The sequence below is a fragment of the Arachis ipaensis genome, chromosome B3 (assembly GCF_059453495.1).
Source record: "Arachis ipaensis isolate K30076 ecotype BB chromosome B3, ASM5945349v1, whole genome shotgun sequence".
In the NCBI taxonomy this organism is placed as follows: domain Eukaryota; kingdom Viridiplantae; phylum Streptophyta; class Magnoliopsida; order Fabales; family Fabaceae; genus Arachis; species Arachis ipaensis.
In genome coordinates this window covers 18,418,762-18,434,017 of record NC_142438.1, presented here as the reverse complement: position 1 = coordinate 18,434,017, position 15,256 = coordinate 18,418,762, and the positions used below count along the sequence as shown (strand labels likewise).

The following is a 15,256-nucleotide window of genomic DNA, read 5'->3' as shown; positions in this document are numbered from 1 at the left end:
ACAGAACCCTAATTTTTTGTTAGAATTTAGAACCCTAATTTTTAAACTTTCAAGCTTTGCTTTTCAATTATGAATGTCACGAAGGGGGTGTTGGGGCGAAAGGGTGGGTGAGGGTGACGCGTTTACGCATTGATTCCTTTTTTTTAAGCTCAAAATGACGGCGTTTATAAGAATCGATCAGTTCTCGATCCTGTCCAACTGGCTGGTTCAGCAGTTTTCAAACGGTTTTGATTGGACAGTTTTTACATTGGATCAGACTGTTTCTTCTCCAGTTTCTGGTTGAACCGGTTTGACCGACCGTCCGATTTTTGGAACATTCAATCTAACAGTAACGGCAAAAGATTCTAATTTAAAAAAAAGAATGAAAAAAATTCATCAATTAGGGACAAAGACGAGCTAGATACAAAGAGAAGCAAAGGAAGTAAGGTCCATACTTCATCACTGTTATCGCTAGAGAAGGCTGTCTCCTTGACAGACGCTGCTACTGTTAGACCCGACAACCTTGCTCCTACTAGACCCAGCAACAAGCACCAGCGGTGATGGCAACGGCCTTCAACAACTTTGAGGGTGAGCTCCAACGTTGCAAGAAGGACACAATGAAGGCATAGTCGTGGCAAAGCATGGCAAAAATAGTGGTTGTAGCATCAGCGACGTAGAGAGGGGAGCAGCTTGGCGGCGACCTCCATCAGCCGAATGGAAACCATTGCAGGAGCGCCTCTGTTGTCGCCATCTCCTTGCGATCTTCAGCCCCCCTCTCTCTCTGTTCAACACCTCTACATCAATTTCTCGTCAACTTGCGACAACAGTGACTTTCCGCGCCTTCGCCTCTTCCTTCCCTCTCTTCTTTCGATTTTTCTCCTTACTCTCAGTGGAAAATGAATTGTAAGAGTGTGGTGGCTATAGTTGGAATTGAATTGAAGTGAATGATTGAAAAACGAATTAAGACAAAAGATTTTAGCTTTGGGTGCCACAAAAAAAGAACTATAGTTGAAGGAGATAAGACTCTTCAAAAGTAAATTTGTCAAAATGATGATTTTAATTTTAAATAGAATATTAAGGATCATTTGAATAAAGAAAGTGAAAAATAATTTTGATTTTAAATTTTATAAACCAAAACAATAGTTATCCCAATTATATATTTATAGGAGAGTTCTATAATGTCTAAAGAATGAGCGCCTAATTTACCTAAAAGATAAAAGAAGAAAATGTGGATCTTATTTTTTGTATTTATATTATATAATGTAAAGGAAAAATTACCATTTGTACCCATGAACTTTACGAACGCTGACAAAAGTACCCATAGAAAAAGAAAAGTGACTTTGTACCCATGAAAGGCTGGATCCGTCCGTCGATAGTACCCGAACGTCATTAAAACGTTAGCTCCGTTAACTTAAAGGCCGACATGGCACGTTAAGTGCTTACCTGGCTTTTGATTTTTAATTTTTATTTTTTTAAGAACCTTCCATGTGGATATAGAAGAGAGAGAGAGAAACATTAGAGGCACTTCGCGCCATTCCATCTTCTTCATCACCACCTTTCTGCCTGCCCTAGCAGAGAGAGAGACATGAACCACGTACTGGGCTCCAACAAAACTGATCGGAAGGTTGAAGGCGGCGACTCTAAACTCCACAATCGTGGTCTGGTGGCGATCCTTTCGTGGCGTGGGTGTGGGAAGACGATTGAAAGACAGTCGTCACTCCCACAGTGAGGGGTAAGTCAGCTTCATATAGTGCTAGCCCCTAATTTCTCATTTTAGTTACTAATTTTTTCTGTCTCTGAGATCGTACACCATGAAATTGTTAACTGAAGTTAGGATTTTTTTCGTTTCACTGATCGTATATAATTTGTCACTGTGGGGACTGTGGGGGTTGTGTTTTAGTTTAAAAAAATATAAAAAAAATAGTAGGTGTATTGATATGGACTGTTCATTTTTTGATGTTTTATTCATGTCTTAATGTTGAAAAAAATTGGGTGTTGGGTAATGTTATAAACTGATTATGTTTATTGATGGTTCATTCAATTTTTGATGATTCATTCATTTGGGTGTTGGGTAATATTAGAAGATATGAATTTTTTTTGTTATTGACAGAAATGGCTACCACGACGCATATCATGTTAGTAATACACCATAGAGGTAGACTTGAAAGGGGGTCGGATGGCAAGTTGTGTTATGCAGAAGGTGAAATTACTAAGGTGGAGAGAGTTAACGTGGATACTCTAAATGGCTTCTTCATTAGTGATCTACTAAAAGACATTGGGTATCCAATCATCTTCGATTTCTACTGGCGACAGCCTAGAATGGAAATTGACAGTGGTTTGAGGCTTCTGCAACTTGACATGGATGTTGTTAAGATGTATGAAGCTGCTGTGGAAAATGGGCATAAGATTGAATTATACACAGAGCACCCTATTAGCCAAGAAGATGTTATAGATACGAATGAAGAAACTGGTGTAGAGGCAGCTGGTGAGGTTAATGTTACTCCATCAAGGAGGAGGAGGAGAGTTTGTGTTAGGAGGACTCCAACTCCAAAGAAGCCAAAAGGTCCTAGAAGAATTCTTCAACTAGAAGGGGTACAAACTGAAGCCCAAATTACAGAGGAGACCCATGGTACAGAAAATGCCCAAGCAGATGCCAGCCCAAATCCATCAGTTCCAGCTACACCAAACACAGTTCCTCTATCTGAAGAATCTGCTACACCAAACACAGTTTCAGCAACATCTATTCATCTTGATCATGAAAACTTGGGAGACATATCTGTCCAGCTTAACATTGACAACAATGCCCAACCAAAGTCATCAATATAGACAGAGCCACCCTCTACCTCTAATGATCCACAAGACGAATTGCTTACCCAATATATTCCTTTACCACAGAATCAACCCTCCTCCTAAGATGCCTGAACCACATCCAACCCCCCCCCCCCAACCAACACCCATTCTACCAATCCATCTGTCATAGTAAATGCTCCAGAAACACAAAATAACAACACAGAAGAGGGTACTGGAGGTAGTAGGAGAAAACAGATAAGGAGATCTACTAAGAGATCCCTTCCAATTGGACAAACATTTATCCCTAATATAGATCCGAATCAACATCCATCAGTATTTATTCCGGTGGATGGTGGAGAATATTCAGATGATGAACCTGGTGTTCATTGCTATGAGTCAGAGGGCCTCCACAACATTGGAAGTGATGAAGATGACCAGGGAAGGTCATTTCCACAGGGCAATGCCGATGCACCTGTTAAGGAGGTGAGGCTGGAGCTTGAAATGGAGTTTGAGACTCTGCAACAGTTCAAGAAAGCTATAAAAAAGTTTAATATTAACCTTGGAAGAAGTATTTTTTTCCAAGGATTGATTCAACAAGATGCAAAGCTATTTGCTATGATGAAAATTGCCCGTGGCAAATTTACTGTGCCAAGAGGTCATATCCGGTGAGTTATCAAGTCAAAACCTTTGTGAATGAGCATACTTGCCCACGAAACTTGCATTGTAAATCTGCCAATGGAAAATGGGTAGTTGATGAGTTGGAAGACAGAATAAGGAATCAACCTGATATGACAGTAAAGGATGCTGAGAACTACTTCAGAAATGAGTTTGATGTGCTTGTAAACAAAAGAAAAATTTATAGGTCAATGGCAACAGCAAGAGAAAGGATTGAGGGTTCTGAGGACCGAGGCTGCACAATATCTTAGGCTTCGTGACTACTCCAATGAGATACTGAAAACAAATCCAAGAAGTACATTAAGGATACACACGTCTCCTATGCCTGGGTTGGAGAGTTTCTTATTTAAGAGAATTTATGTTTGTCTGAATGCATGCAAGAGAGCATTCGTTGAGGGTTGTCGACCTTTTATAGGACTAGATGGCACATTTATAAGAGGATACTATGGAGGCCAGTTACTTACTGCAATTGGAGCCGATGCAAATAATCATATCTTCTCAATAGCATATGCAATTGTTGAGTCAGAGAACAAGGACAGTTGAAAATGGTTCTTGGAGCTCCTACAGGATGATGTTGGTGACCATGCAACAAATGGCTTTAACCTGATGTCGGACATGCAAAAGGTAAATATATTGTATTTATTGGAAACTGTTTTAACTGAGTAATTGATTAAAGCTTAGTCAGGTTAATTGCTTGTTGTTATTCCCTAAACTCAGTCATAAGTCTATTTTAATTGATCTGATTTTAGTTTAGTTGGTTCAATTGATGGTATTTAGTAGTCTTTGTCTGATTTGTATATATTTTAATTGATCTAGTTTACATTTAGTTACTTTAATTGATTTCAATACCAAATTTTAGTTTAAATCTCACTTAGTAAAGGGCTTTATTTATATGTATTCAGTACTCTTACTCATTCATCTATTCCAAGAACAGGGACTAATTCCAGTAGTAAAGGATATCATGCCAGGTGCACATCATAGATTCTGCGCCATGCATATCTATCAGAACTTTCAAAAACAATGGCCAGACTTGAAAATGAAGGCTGCAATGTGGGCATGCACAAAGGCTACTACACCACAAGAATTTGAAGTTGCAATGGGGAGGGTCAAGAGAATAAACTAGCACGCTTGGGAGTATCTTAACAAAATTTCACCGCAACAGTGGTCAAGGTATCACTTCAGTGAGTACCCTAAGGTGGACTTCTATACAAATAACAACTGCGAGATATTCAATGGCAAAATTAAAAAGATGCGAGGAAAGCCAATTATTACAATGTTAGAGGAAGTGAGAGGTTATGTCATGAGGATTTTGGCAAGAAACAAGAAGGCACTTGTCGGATATCATGGTAGAATAACCCCTGTACAACAAAGCCGTTTGGAAAGGAAGAAAAAAGAGAGCAACTATTGGAGGCCCTTTCCATCCGGTGATGAAGATGGGAATGTCTATGAGGTTCAAAGATTACCTGTGAAGGTGAGTGTAGACTTGGGGAGAAGGACCTGTTCATGCAGTTTATGGCTGCTTACTGGACTTCCATGTAGGCATGCCTGTGCTGCCATTGCATACCAAAATTGCAGGGCCGAGGACTTTGCTCACAACTGGCTTACTATGAGAGCATACAACCTAGCATATCAGTGGACAGTTCAACCTGTCCCAAGCCAAGAATACTGGGAGAAGGTAAATCACTATCCATTGTTGCCTCCTGTGTATAGGAAACCTATTGGGAGACCTACTAAAAAGAGAGACAGTCGTAGAGATGGTCCGAGAGAGAATCCTGATCCCCATAGAGCAAAGAGGAGATATGACCCCATTAAATGTAAATATTGTCTGAAGGTATAACCTAACATTCAATGTCTCGTTCGTTTACTTATGTATATTGATTGTCTTATAAAAAAATTAAAATTGCAATTATTGCTGCTGTGGTTTCAGACTGGTCATAACAGCAGAGGATGTGACAAGAAGAAAGAAGCTATGGCTAGCGGAAGAGCTGCAGCAGGTAGTGGTAGTCAGCATCAGGGTGCAGCAACAATAACTGAAGGTATGGCTGTTGATGATCTTGATGAGGATGCTGCCAGAGAGCAAGAGATGTATTGGAAAGAGACTTTAGAGGTAGCAGATGCTGAAGCATCAGCTTCAGATTCACCCAATGTAAGTTATTTATATGCACTCTCTTCTTCTACTTATTGGCATGAAGATAAATTTATCTTGCATTAAACATTTGACTTAATGCAATTATCCATTTATAGGTGAATGTTGATGATCTGAACTGTGTGAATCCTTCTGAAGAACCTATGGCAATAAGACCTCCACCTTCTAACTCCTCAACTGCATATATACCACCTAGACCTATCATGAATCCAACCATGTCCAATAGACCAATTAGGAGGAGAAACGTTAAGAGGCCACCACCATCACAACCTTCTCCCCTCAGACCTCCCCCACCATAACCTACTCCCATAACGCCTACCACACCACAACCTTCTGTTGTTAGGCCTACATTACTAATTGTCCAACCTCCTCCAAAAGTTACCAGACAAACAATGCATGGTGCAAGTCGAGGGACCACTATAAGATTTATGCGATTCATGCCAACTCCACGATCCACAATTCAAACAGTAGGTAGATGGCCAGCACCTGGGTTCCGCCCACCAACAAGAGCATCTTCAAGTGGCAACAACAACATGGTTTCTAGTGGCAGCAGCAACTCCACACCCAACAAATAGGATTTTCTAGTGTGACTTTATTTTTTGATCAAGGACTTACTGTAACGAGAGCTCTATCAACTCTGATACTATGGTTTTTTTGTAACTTATGCGTAGTGCTTATTAGGTACTATTAGGTATATTTGATTTGCTACTACTACATCAAACTCATACACTTGTTTTGAGGCTTTTGTTGCTAAAAGCTTGTGTTAAAATTATGTCAAGGTTTATTATAGCTTATGGAATGAATATTTAGTTCCATTTCCAGGTTACAATTTTGCTATTTAGTATACAATACCAGGTTTTCGGCTAGATTTGTCAAATCACGACATTTATATGTCTTTTTTTGTCAAAATTATGTTAACTCCAATATCACAGATATCAAATACATTAACAACCATGGACATTAATGTCATAACACAACTTGACTTTTTTCACAACAACTGAATATATTAACAGAGTTTTGAAGTTCATCATCATCGAAACCAAACAGCTTTGAAGTTCATTATCATTGAAACCAAATAGCTGCACAAAAAGACCCCAGGACAACATACACCATACGCACAGTTACATATTGATTAATTGGAGTAGATTCAGGCCTACACAAATCAATAAACTCAATAAAATTGTTATAATCCATGACCTAATAGTTCTAATTTCACCCTAGAGCTTCCCTATCTTTAACAAGATCTTCACACTATTCTCTTGAATCTCTCTTCTTTGCCCAGTGACATTGACCTCATGGTTACCATATGAGCTATCTTGATTTTTTCTAACAAGGACTCTTGCCAGTCCCTCCCATCCTCCGTTAATCTCATCCACCCATACAAAATACTTGCAATCCATCGTCTGTAGCGTGAAAATGGAGGAATAAGGAATCGTTCACAAATAAATTAATCTGAACAGAACCACAAAAACAAAAAAGACTTATCTTCCATAGAGGATACCTTACGAACCATCTCCCAGGATTTGTTAAGGTTCCAGATTGTAGCAACACCATACCTTGTCCACAAAAGCATCTCCCAGACAAAGTCTTCTCTTCACCCCTCTAGGAAGACGAAGTCCCTTCTTCACTGAATCTTCCATTCGAACCTCTGCTTCTCCTAGACATTCTAGGGTTTTCAAATTGAAATTGGGGAAACAGTTGACGATAATGAGTCATGTTATAATGGTAACAACATGCTTGGACACATCAGACTGCTGATTCAAAGCTAGGTAAGCATTTAATGTGCCATGTTGGCCTTTAAGTTAACGGAGCTAACGTTTTAATGACGTTCGGGTACTATCGACAGATGGATCCAGCCTTTCATGGGTATAAAGTCATTTTTATTTTTCTTTGAGTACTTTTGTCAGCGTTCGCAAAGTTCATAGGTAGAAATGGTAATTTTTCCTAATGTAAAAATTAGGTAGACAACACCTTATTTATAAAGCATTTCTTTTTTTCTAAAAAAAGCAGATTATTTTGGAGTAACAAAAACAATCTAAACTTGTTAGATACTACTCCTACTGTAGTACAGTACTAGCAGCAGTAGGGAAAGTAGGGTGAGTGAAGAAGAGTGAAGAGTTAACAGCTCTGGCCAGCTGTCACCGTGCACCAATCTCCATTCCACATCATCTTTCTGTCCTTTTCTTGGTATTTGAAATGCAATCTGGCATCTGATTTGGCACGCTTCATTATACCCATTACCATCTTGCCTCAAAAGCCAACATAGCTATTGAAATTCAAATCAATATTAAATTAGGATCAAATTTTCAAATTTGTTGCTTGTATCTTTTTTTTTTTTTTTTAGATTTATTTATCATGTGTTTTGGAGGGTATATTTTAATAATATAATAAGATTTTTAAAGTTTTAGTATATTAAAAGTAAGTATTACAATGAGTATCAGTTTGTAATCTGACATAATTTCGTATTTAAGCATATTCTTAAACTGTATATTATAATATTGTTTTATATTAAAAGAATTTGAAACTGAAAATATATTTATTTATCTGCTTATTATCTCACTTCAGCTATATAAACCCCAACATACCAAGTGATCAATCAGTGTAGAACCTTTCATTCACTCATCACTCTCTCTTACTCCCTCTTTTGTTCTCTCCTCATTCTCATAAGATCCTTTTCTCCTGCTTATAAAGCATTTATAATGTCTAAGGAGGTGTCGTTGTTTTTGGGATTGGTTATGGGGTTTGTGTTTGTTGGAGTGGCTTTTGCTGCTGCCACTGCCAAGTTTGAAGAACTCTTCCAACCAAGTTGGGCTTTAGACCATTTCATTCATGAAGGAGACCTTCTCAAACTCAAGCTTGATAACTATTCCGGTATTATTTATTCAATCTAATACCATTTCATATAGTGTATGTAACGCTAAGATAATGTTTTTATAAAAATGTAAAATGGGTTGTTTATTTCAGGTGCTGGGTTTGTATCCAAAAGCAAGTATATGTTTGGGAAAGTTACCGTCCAACTTAAACTTGTTGAAGGTGATTCTGCCGGAACAGTTACTGCTTTCTATGTAAGTCAAAATTATATTAATTTTTTCTTGTTTATTAATAATAATCTTAATATATATTGTTTATTTTCATGTACATAGATAGCATTTAAATGTATGTGCGGTTCAGTTCAATGCATCAGACATTTTCTTTATTGCACAAGATAATTTCTTGCTTCAGATTTATTGAAACACACGAAGAAAAAGAGTAGTACCACACTCATTAGTGGCAGTTACCTACTACTCCATTTATCCCATCAATTACTTTGGTGTATGCATTTATCAACTTTGTCACTAAACTTTCAATCAAGTTAAAGAACCATAACATATCTTCAATTAAATTTAATAGGAGGGGCCCTCCCTTGTTTTTCATCACCTCGAATCAAACCTAATAATGCAATGGGAATCATGTTGAATTGACCTTGTTCTGTTTCAATTATTGTGGCATCTAATTTATGTATTTTTGTGTAGATGTCATCGGAGGGTCCAAATCACAACGAGTTTGATTTTGAGTTCCTGGGGAACACCACAGGGGAACCTTACTCTGTTCAAACAAATGTGTATGTGAATGGAGTGGGAAATAGAGAGCAAAGGCTAAACCTTTGGTTTGACCCTACTAAAGACTTTCATTCTTACTCTTTCTTTTGGAACCAACGTCAAGTTATGTAAGCACCCATTACCCTATCTTCTCTTAATTAATTAAAAGTAAATGGGTATTTTAATACATAATATTAAATATTAATGAATGAAAGTAAGAAACTGTTTTTTATTAATTAATTAATTAGTAATCATGAAAGACAAATGGGAATCTGCTTCCATGGAGTGATGGGTCTGAAAAGTAGTAAAAAAAAAAAAACTCAAAAAAAATTTCATGCTTTTTTACCACTGGTGGTTGAGCCATCATATGCTTTGTGTCATTATGTCCCCATTGGGTTACACAAAAAACAAAGAGAATTCATCGGTTAATATATATATATAGAAAAAAGTATCATCCATCCATCAATCATCATAATTCATATGACATCTATCCATGATCAAAATAAGTTAATTTTTAATACCAAAAAAAAAAAGGTAAGTTAATTTTTGTTGTAAAATGTTTCATATCTACTTATCATTTTTAATAATGAATTGTATGGTTCTAATAGTATTTAGGGGAAGACAATCATCAATAAAATGTAAATAAAAATCTTAAATTTAAAATTAAATTAGTTACATGAATGAAATAAATAAAAGGCAAAAATCTTTATTCTTTACCTAAAACAAAAGCATATACAAAGAAAATGGAATCTTGGGTAAAATTTATCCCAGTACCTTCTAATGGTCCTTTTGCAGAAGTTGCACAGGTCTAATTTCGTCAAATAATTTCTGACATTTGTTTTGGACACACATTGACATTTTACATATTCCTTGGCCAATAATTCAATTTGACTTTAATAATTTCATTTCATATGTGTCAGATTTCTAGTGGATGAAACACCAATAAGGGTGCACACAAACATGGAACACAGGGGTATTCCATTTCCAAAGGACCAAGCAATGGGTGTTTATAGCTCAATTTGGAACGCTGATGATTGGGCCACACAAGGTGGAAGAGTGAAAACTAATTGGAGCCATGCACCTTTCATTGCAACATATAAGGCCTTTGAGATCAATGCTTGCGAGTGTCCAATAGTGTCATCAAAATCAGTGGAAAATTTGAAGAGGTGTAGTAGTAATGAGAAGAAGTATTGGTGGGATGAGCCTAATTTGGGTGTGTTAAGTTTGCATCAAAGTCACCAACTTATGTGGGTTAGGGCCAAACATATGGTTTATGATTATTGTGCTGATACTGCTAGGTTCCCTGTTATGCCTGCTGAGTGTGTTCATCATAGTCACCACAAACTAGTGCTCAAAAATTAGTAAAAAAAAAAAGGGTATTTTGGGGAATTTGTGATGAAATGAAGTAGTAGGAACAAGTTGTGGTGGGCATGTTTCATATTGTAATATATATTGCAACAGCATAATGTGAATTACTATTTACTTTTTCTCTTGTATAATAAAATCTGTGTAAAACTAAGGAGTAAGGACACTACTTACTTAATATGCATAAAAAGAATATGTATATAAAAATTAATTAAAAACCTACTAATTAAGGATTGGTTATATCCTAATATATCTAGGATAAATTACATTGATCCATCATTTTTTGAAGTTAGGCATCCTATATACAAAAATGTTTAGTAAGCAATAAAAAATCACTTCAAAAAAGTCTAAAGTTATTTATCGCATAACGGTGGAGAGTGAAAATTACTTTTTATTTAAAGAGAAAATAAAATTCACTAAAAAAAAAGCACATTACTCTTTTTAAATTAAATAAAAATCTTTACTTTTTATATTATTTTTTATTTTACATTTCATAATTATGTTTGAAGTGATTGAGTAATTTTAAATATGATAAATGTGTAATTATATATTATATTCATAAAATTATAAAATTATCAATATTAAATCAAATAAGATAATTTAAATTATTATCTTCCGATCATTAAATTTTGTTTCCTTTTATGTGATATTAATCTTTTCTCAGAAGTGGTAGTAAGTTAGACCCTAAAAATCATTGGATGTTGTATGTATCTAATTTAAGTGGAAGCAAAAATTAATGTTTATATTTATAAGATATAACCGTGTGTATGAGAGTGAGGAGCATAGATAGTTACCCTACAAGGGGAACTTAATTAAACAAATATAGACATGACTACTTATTTGGCAGTGGCTTACTGGCTTCTAGAATCTAGCTATAGTACCACAAGCTCACGAGTTGGATAAATAGATATAGATATATATTATTTGCCTTGGGGGGGACCAATAAAACAACTTAAAAAACGTTTCATGAATGGAGTCAGGCTTGTACTATTATAGAAGCAAATAAATTTAAAAAAGAAAAAGAAATTGTTATTTCTGCAAAGACATGAAAGTAATATGCATTTATCACTTGTTTAATTAACCTACCCCACAATAACAATTTATCAATATATTTTCTTAGGAATGGAGGACCTTTTTCATTGCCTTGTGGGGTAATACATTTTTTCTTCTTTGGTGGGGACTATATATCTTTACCTAAGGGCTCAACATTATGTCTTGCAGCACAAAAATACCTAATCACTTGAAATTCCTTCATGCCTGTTTTATCGCTTGTTTTGATACTTGCCTCAGATATATAATAATGCAAGAAGGAATCGGATGCTTGCATTGATATGATCAGCAAAAGAGGGAGGAAAAAGAAAAAGAAAAGGAAAAAGAAAAGGGGCTTGGAATTTTAAACACTCCATTTAATAAGCTAGCTTGTTTTCACCAATATAATATATAATTTGGATTTTAATTATTACTAAATATATGATCGGTTATTAATATATCGGTATTGCTACATGACCAACTAATTTTTTAATCAAATTCTCTAAAATAATTTTTTTTCTTTTTTTGATACCACATTGTTTCTTCTCATTCTGCTTCTCTTCTCATTTTCTCATTTCTCATTTCTTCTATTTTTCTCTTGTTGATTTTCTTTTCTTGTTTTTTTTCTTCTTCTATCTCATTCCTAAATTCTTTTCTTTAATTTCTTTCGTTCATCTCTTTCAAATTTTTTGTTTTGTTCAAATCTTCCATTAATGGAAATTTTCATTCAAACAAATCATTTTTGAAGTTGAAGTGTACAATATAATATAACAGAAAAAAATATAGAAATTCTAGTTAAAAATATGAAAATTATTTTAAAATGTGCAAATTTTTTAGTTAAATGATACAAAAAAATAGCACAAAATATAAATTGAATAACATATAAATTACTTTGAATTTTACGGATTTTTTAATTGAATAACACAAAAGTTGGTTAAACTTAATTAATAAAACGAAAATGTTTGATAACCAAAGAAAATCAGTCAAAAACAGTCATAACTTGCTTTATTTAGCATTCATTAATTGTTGTGATAATTAATTAATGCTAAATAAGGCAAATTCTATCTGTTTTTTTTTGTCTACCTAGCATTACCCAAATTTTTATACTTCCTCACTTTTATATGTTTGTGTTGCTTCATTTAAAGCAATTTCCTATTTTTATTAGGGCATCTAAACTAATCATGCAGCAGTTGTGAATGTTTTGAGCTAGGAATCTATACTAGTGGAATAATTTCTTTTTTCTTCAGGTAATTTCTATAGCCTGTCCTCATTTGTTCCTTCGGTCTTCAATTATTTCTCTTCATCTAAGTTGAGCATAAAATAATCTTAGTAAAATAAACATTTATTTCCAAATTGAAACATTAAATAATGGTAAATTATATATGCCAAACTAATAAACATCTGGAATGCTAAAATTCATTAAAATTTAAAAAGCCAAAACAATTTTATATGTGCTTTAGCAACCGAACAATTGAGTGTAATATATAAAGCTAGAGTTTAGGGCTACACCATAATTATAGTGATACAAAAGGAGTATTTGCATATTGCGACACCATAAATATTATTAAAATTATTAATACCAGATTTTTTTTTTCTTTAGGCAATAGAGAGGTAGAAGAATTAATTGTTTTTATGATATTAATGAGAATTTTAATTCATTTTACTTTTATTTATTAAATGTTCATAATAGAATTAGATGTAAAAATTAGTTAGGGTGATGTAAAAATTATATATATATATATATATATATATAACGTCCAGTAGATTTTCAATAATTTTCAGTACTTATATATATATATGATCTTTTAGAGAAAACCAAAATTGTATTTCCTAAACTTGAAAATTCTAATCTGATTATATAGTAGATTTTCAATAATTTCTAGTTTATAAGTTTATAACTATGAATAAAAATAGGTTTAATTAGGTCAAACTTTATTTTTGATAGGCCAGATTTGTAATAAAGTTTATTGACATGGGCCTTGCTTATAACTTGCTATAAGCTATTTATTGTGTATTAAGCTTGACTTATTGACAAATTTAACCTAAATTTTGATAATTTAAAAAAAGTGAAATAAATAATCAAGTAAAATCAAAGATATTAATATATTAAAAAATATATATTTAATTAAAGAATCAAATAGTCTAATAGATAAAAATATTTAAATAAAATAAATAATATAGGTTGAAACTCTCACTATTATATTTTTTAATATAATAAAATTATGTATTTATATATCTTATCTAGACTAACATTACAGACAAAACAAAATATTTCACAAACTTAAGTCTGGTCTATAAAAAACTTAGGCTTTTAAAATAATTTGGATAAATTTAAATTTATTTTCTCTCAAGCTGTCTGATCTTTTTCTATATATAAATTTAAATTTATATATCTTAATAGATCTTTTTCTATTTCTATTTGTTATTATATTATCACATTAAAAAAAGTAATAATATTATAATAATTGTACTCTACGATCAGAAACGGACCTACATTGATAGAAGAGGGGCATTTGCCCCCACAAGATTTTAAAGAAAAACTAATATATATATATATATATATATAATATTTGTTTTAAAATAAAATATAAATAATTTTTTATGTTATATGTTAAAAAAATATTTTGTTAAACTTAACATTTAATAATAATTATATTGTTAAATTTGATTTAGCATAAAATAAAAAATTAAATAAATAAATAAACTCAAAAAAAGTGATAATTAATTTTATTATATTAGTTAATTAGCTGATAATTAAATGAAATTAAATTAGTTTAGTCGTCCACTTAAGCAAGTGTTGTGAGTTTGAATTTCATCTCGCATATATAGTAACTCATTAGCCCTGTTAAATAAAATTCAAATTTTTGATAATTAATCCTTAATTTGTTGGGTATCGTAGGAAAAAAAATATATCTATACCTAAATTTTATTATATTTTTGTCCCCATAACTAAATTTTTCTGCGTCCGTCACTGTCTACGATAATATTTGATCATTTGTTATATCCAAAAAATTTAAATTAATAAAAAAATATATAAATAATTTTATTTTTAACATTTTTTTAAATAAAAGTCTTTTTTAGATTTATTTAAATTTTTAGATAAATCTTTTTCTTTTATTTATCTTATATCTTTTTAATTTTTTTTAAAAGGTAACAAAGATCAACTCTAATTTTTTTATTATAAAAATCTTAATATCATGCCATAATATTATCTTTCTAAAAAATTTAAATGAATAAGAAAAAGACATATTTCTAACAAGTTGTAAAGAGCTAAAAACGGAGAATCCTTCCTTCATGAGAAGGTTCCCAAGGTGGACTTAGTTACAAAATTATAAACTTCCTTAACTCAGCTCCTACACTATAAGTCTGAATTCTTCACAGACAAGTAGACAACCTTGTTCTTCCATTCGCCAATTCTCCTCAAATTTTTTACTCAAAACCCGCATTATCATTATTTTAAACTTAGAGGGCCCTCCAACGAATAATTTGAATATGGCCCATGCCATAACTACTCTCCCTTTTCAAACTTAAGAAACCATCATCATCATCCTCCTTTTGAGTCTATCTATCCTCTCTCAAAGGCAAAATCTCCATTGTACAAGCAAGCAATAAGCTGTTATATACTCAATATACAACGAATTATTATTATTTAAACTATATATATAGTCAACTATATACACTAAAAATATAGAAA

General features: G+C 33.2%; 2 protein-coding genes across 2 annotated transcripts; both read left to right on the top strand.

Annotated features, from left to right (window-relative positions):
• The first annotated feature begins 4,693 nt into the window (after positions 1-4,693).
• On the top strand, positions 4,694-5,656 carry LOC107632689 (uncharacterized). The gene is made up of 2 exons (XM_016336355.3): positions 4,694-5,275; positions 5,372-5,656. Exons 1-2 carry the CDS (start codon positions 4,694-4,696, stop codon positions 5,654-5,656), a joined length of 867 nt encoding a protein of 288 aa, XP_016191841.3.
• Positions 5,657-7,858: 2,202 nt separating this feature from the next.
• Positions 7,859-10,672, top strand: LOC107629944 (xyloglucan endotransglucosylase protein 6). The gene is made up of 4 exons (XM_016332908.3): positions 7,859-8,461; positions 8,555-8,655; positions 9,103-9,296; positions 10,089-10,672. The coding sequence occupies exons 1-4, from the start codon at positions 8,290-8,292 to the stop codon at positions 10,528-10,530; spliced, it is 909 nt and encodes a 302-aa protein (XP_016188394.1). The 5' UTR covers positions 7,859-8,289; the 3' UTR covers positions 10,531-10,672.
• Positions 10,673-15,256: the final 4,584 nt, after the last annotated feature.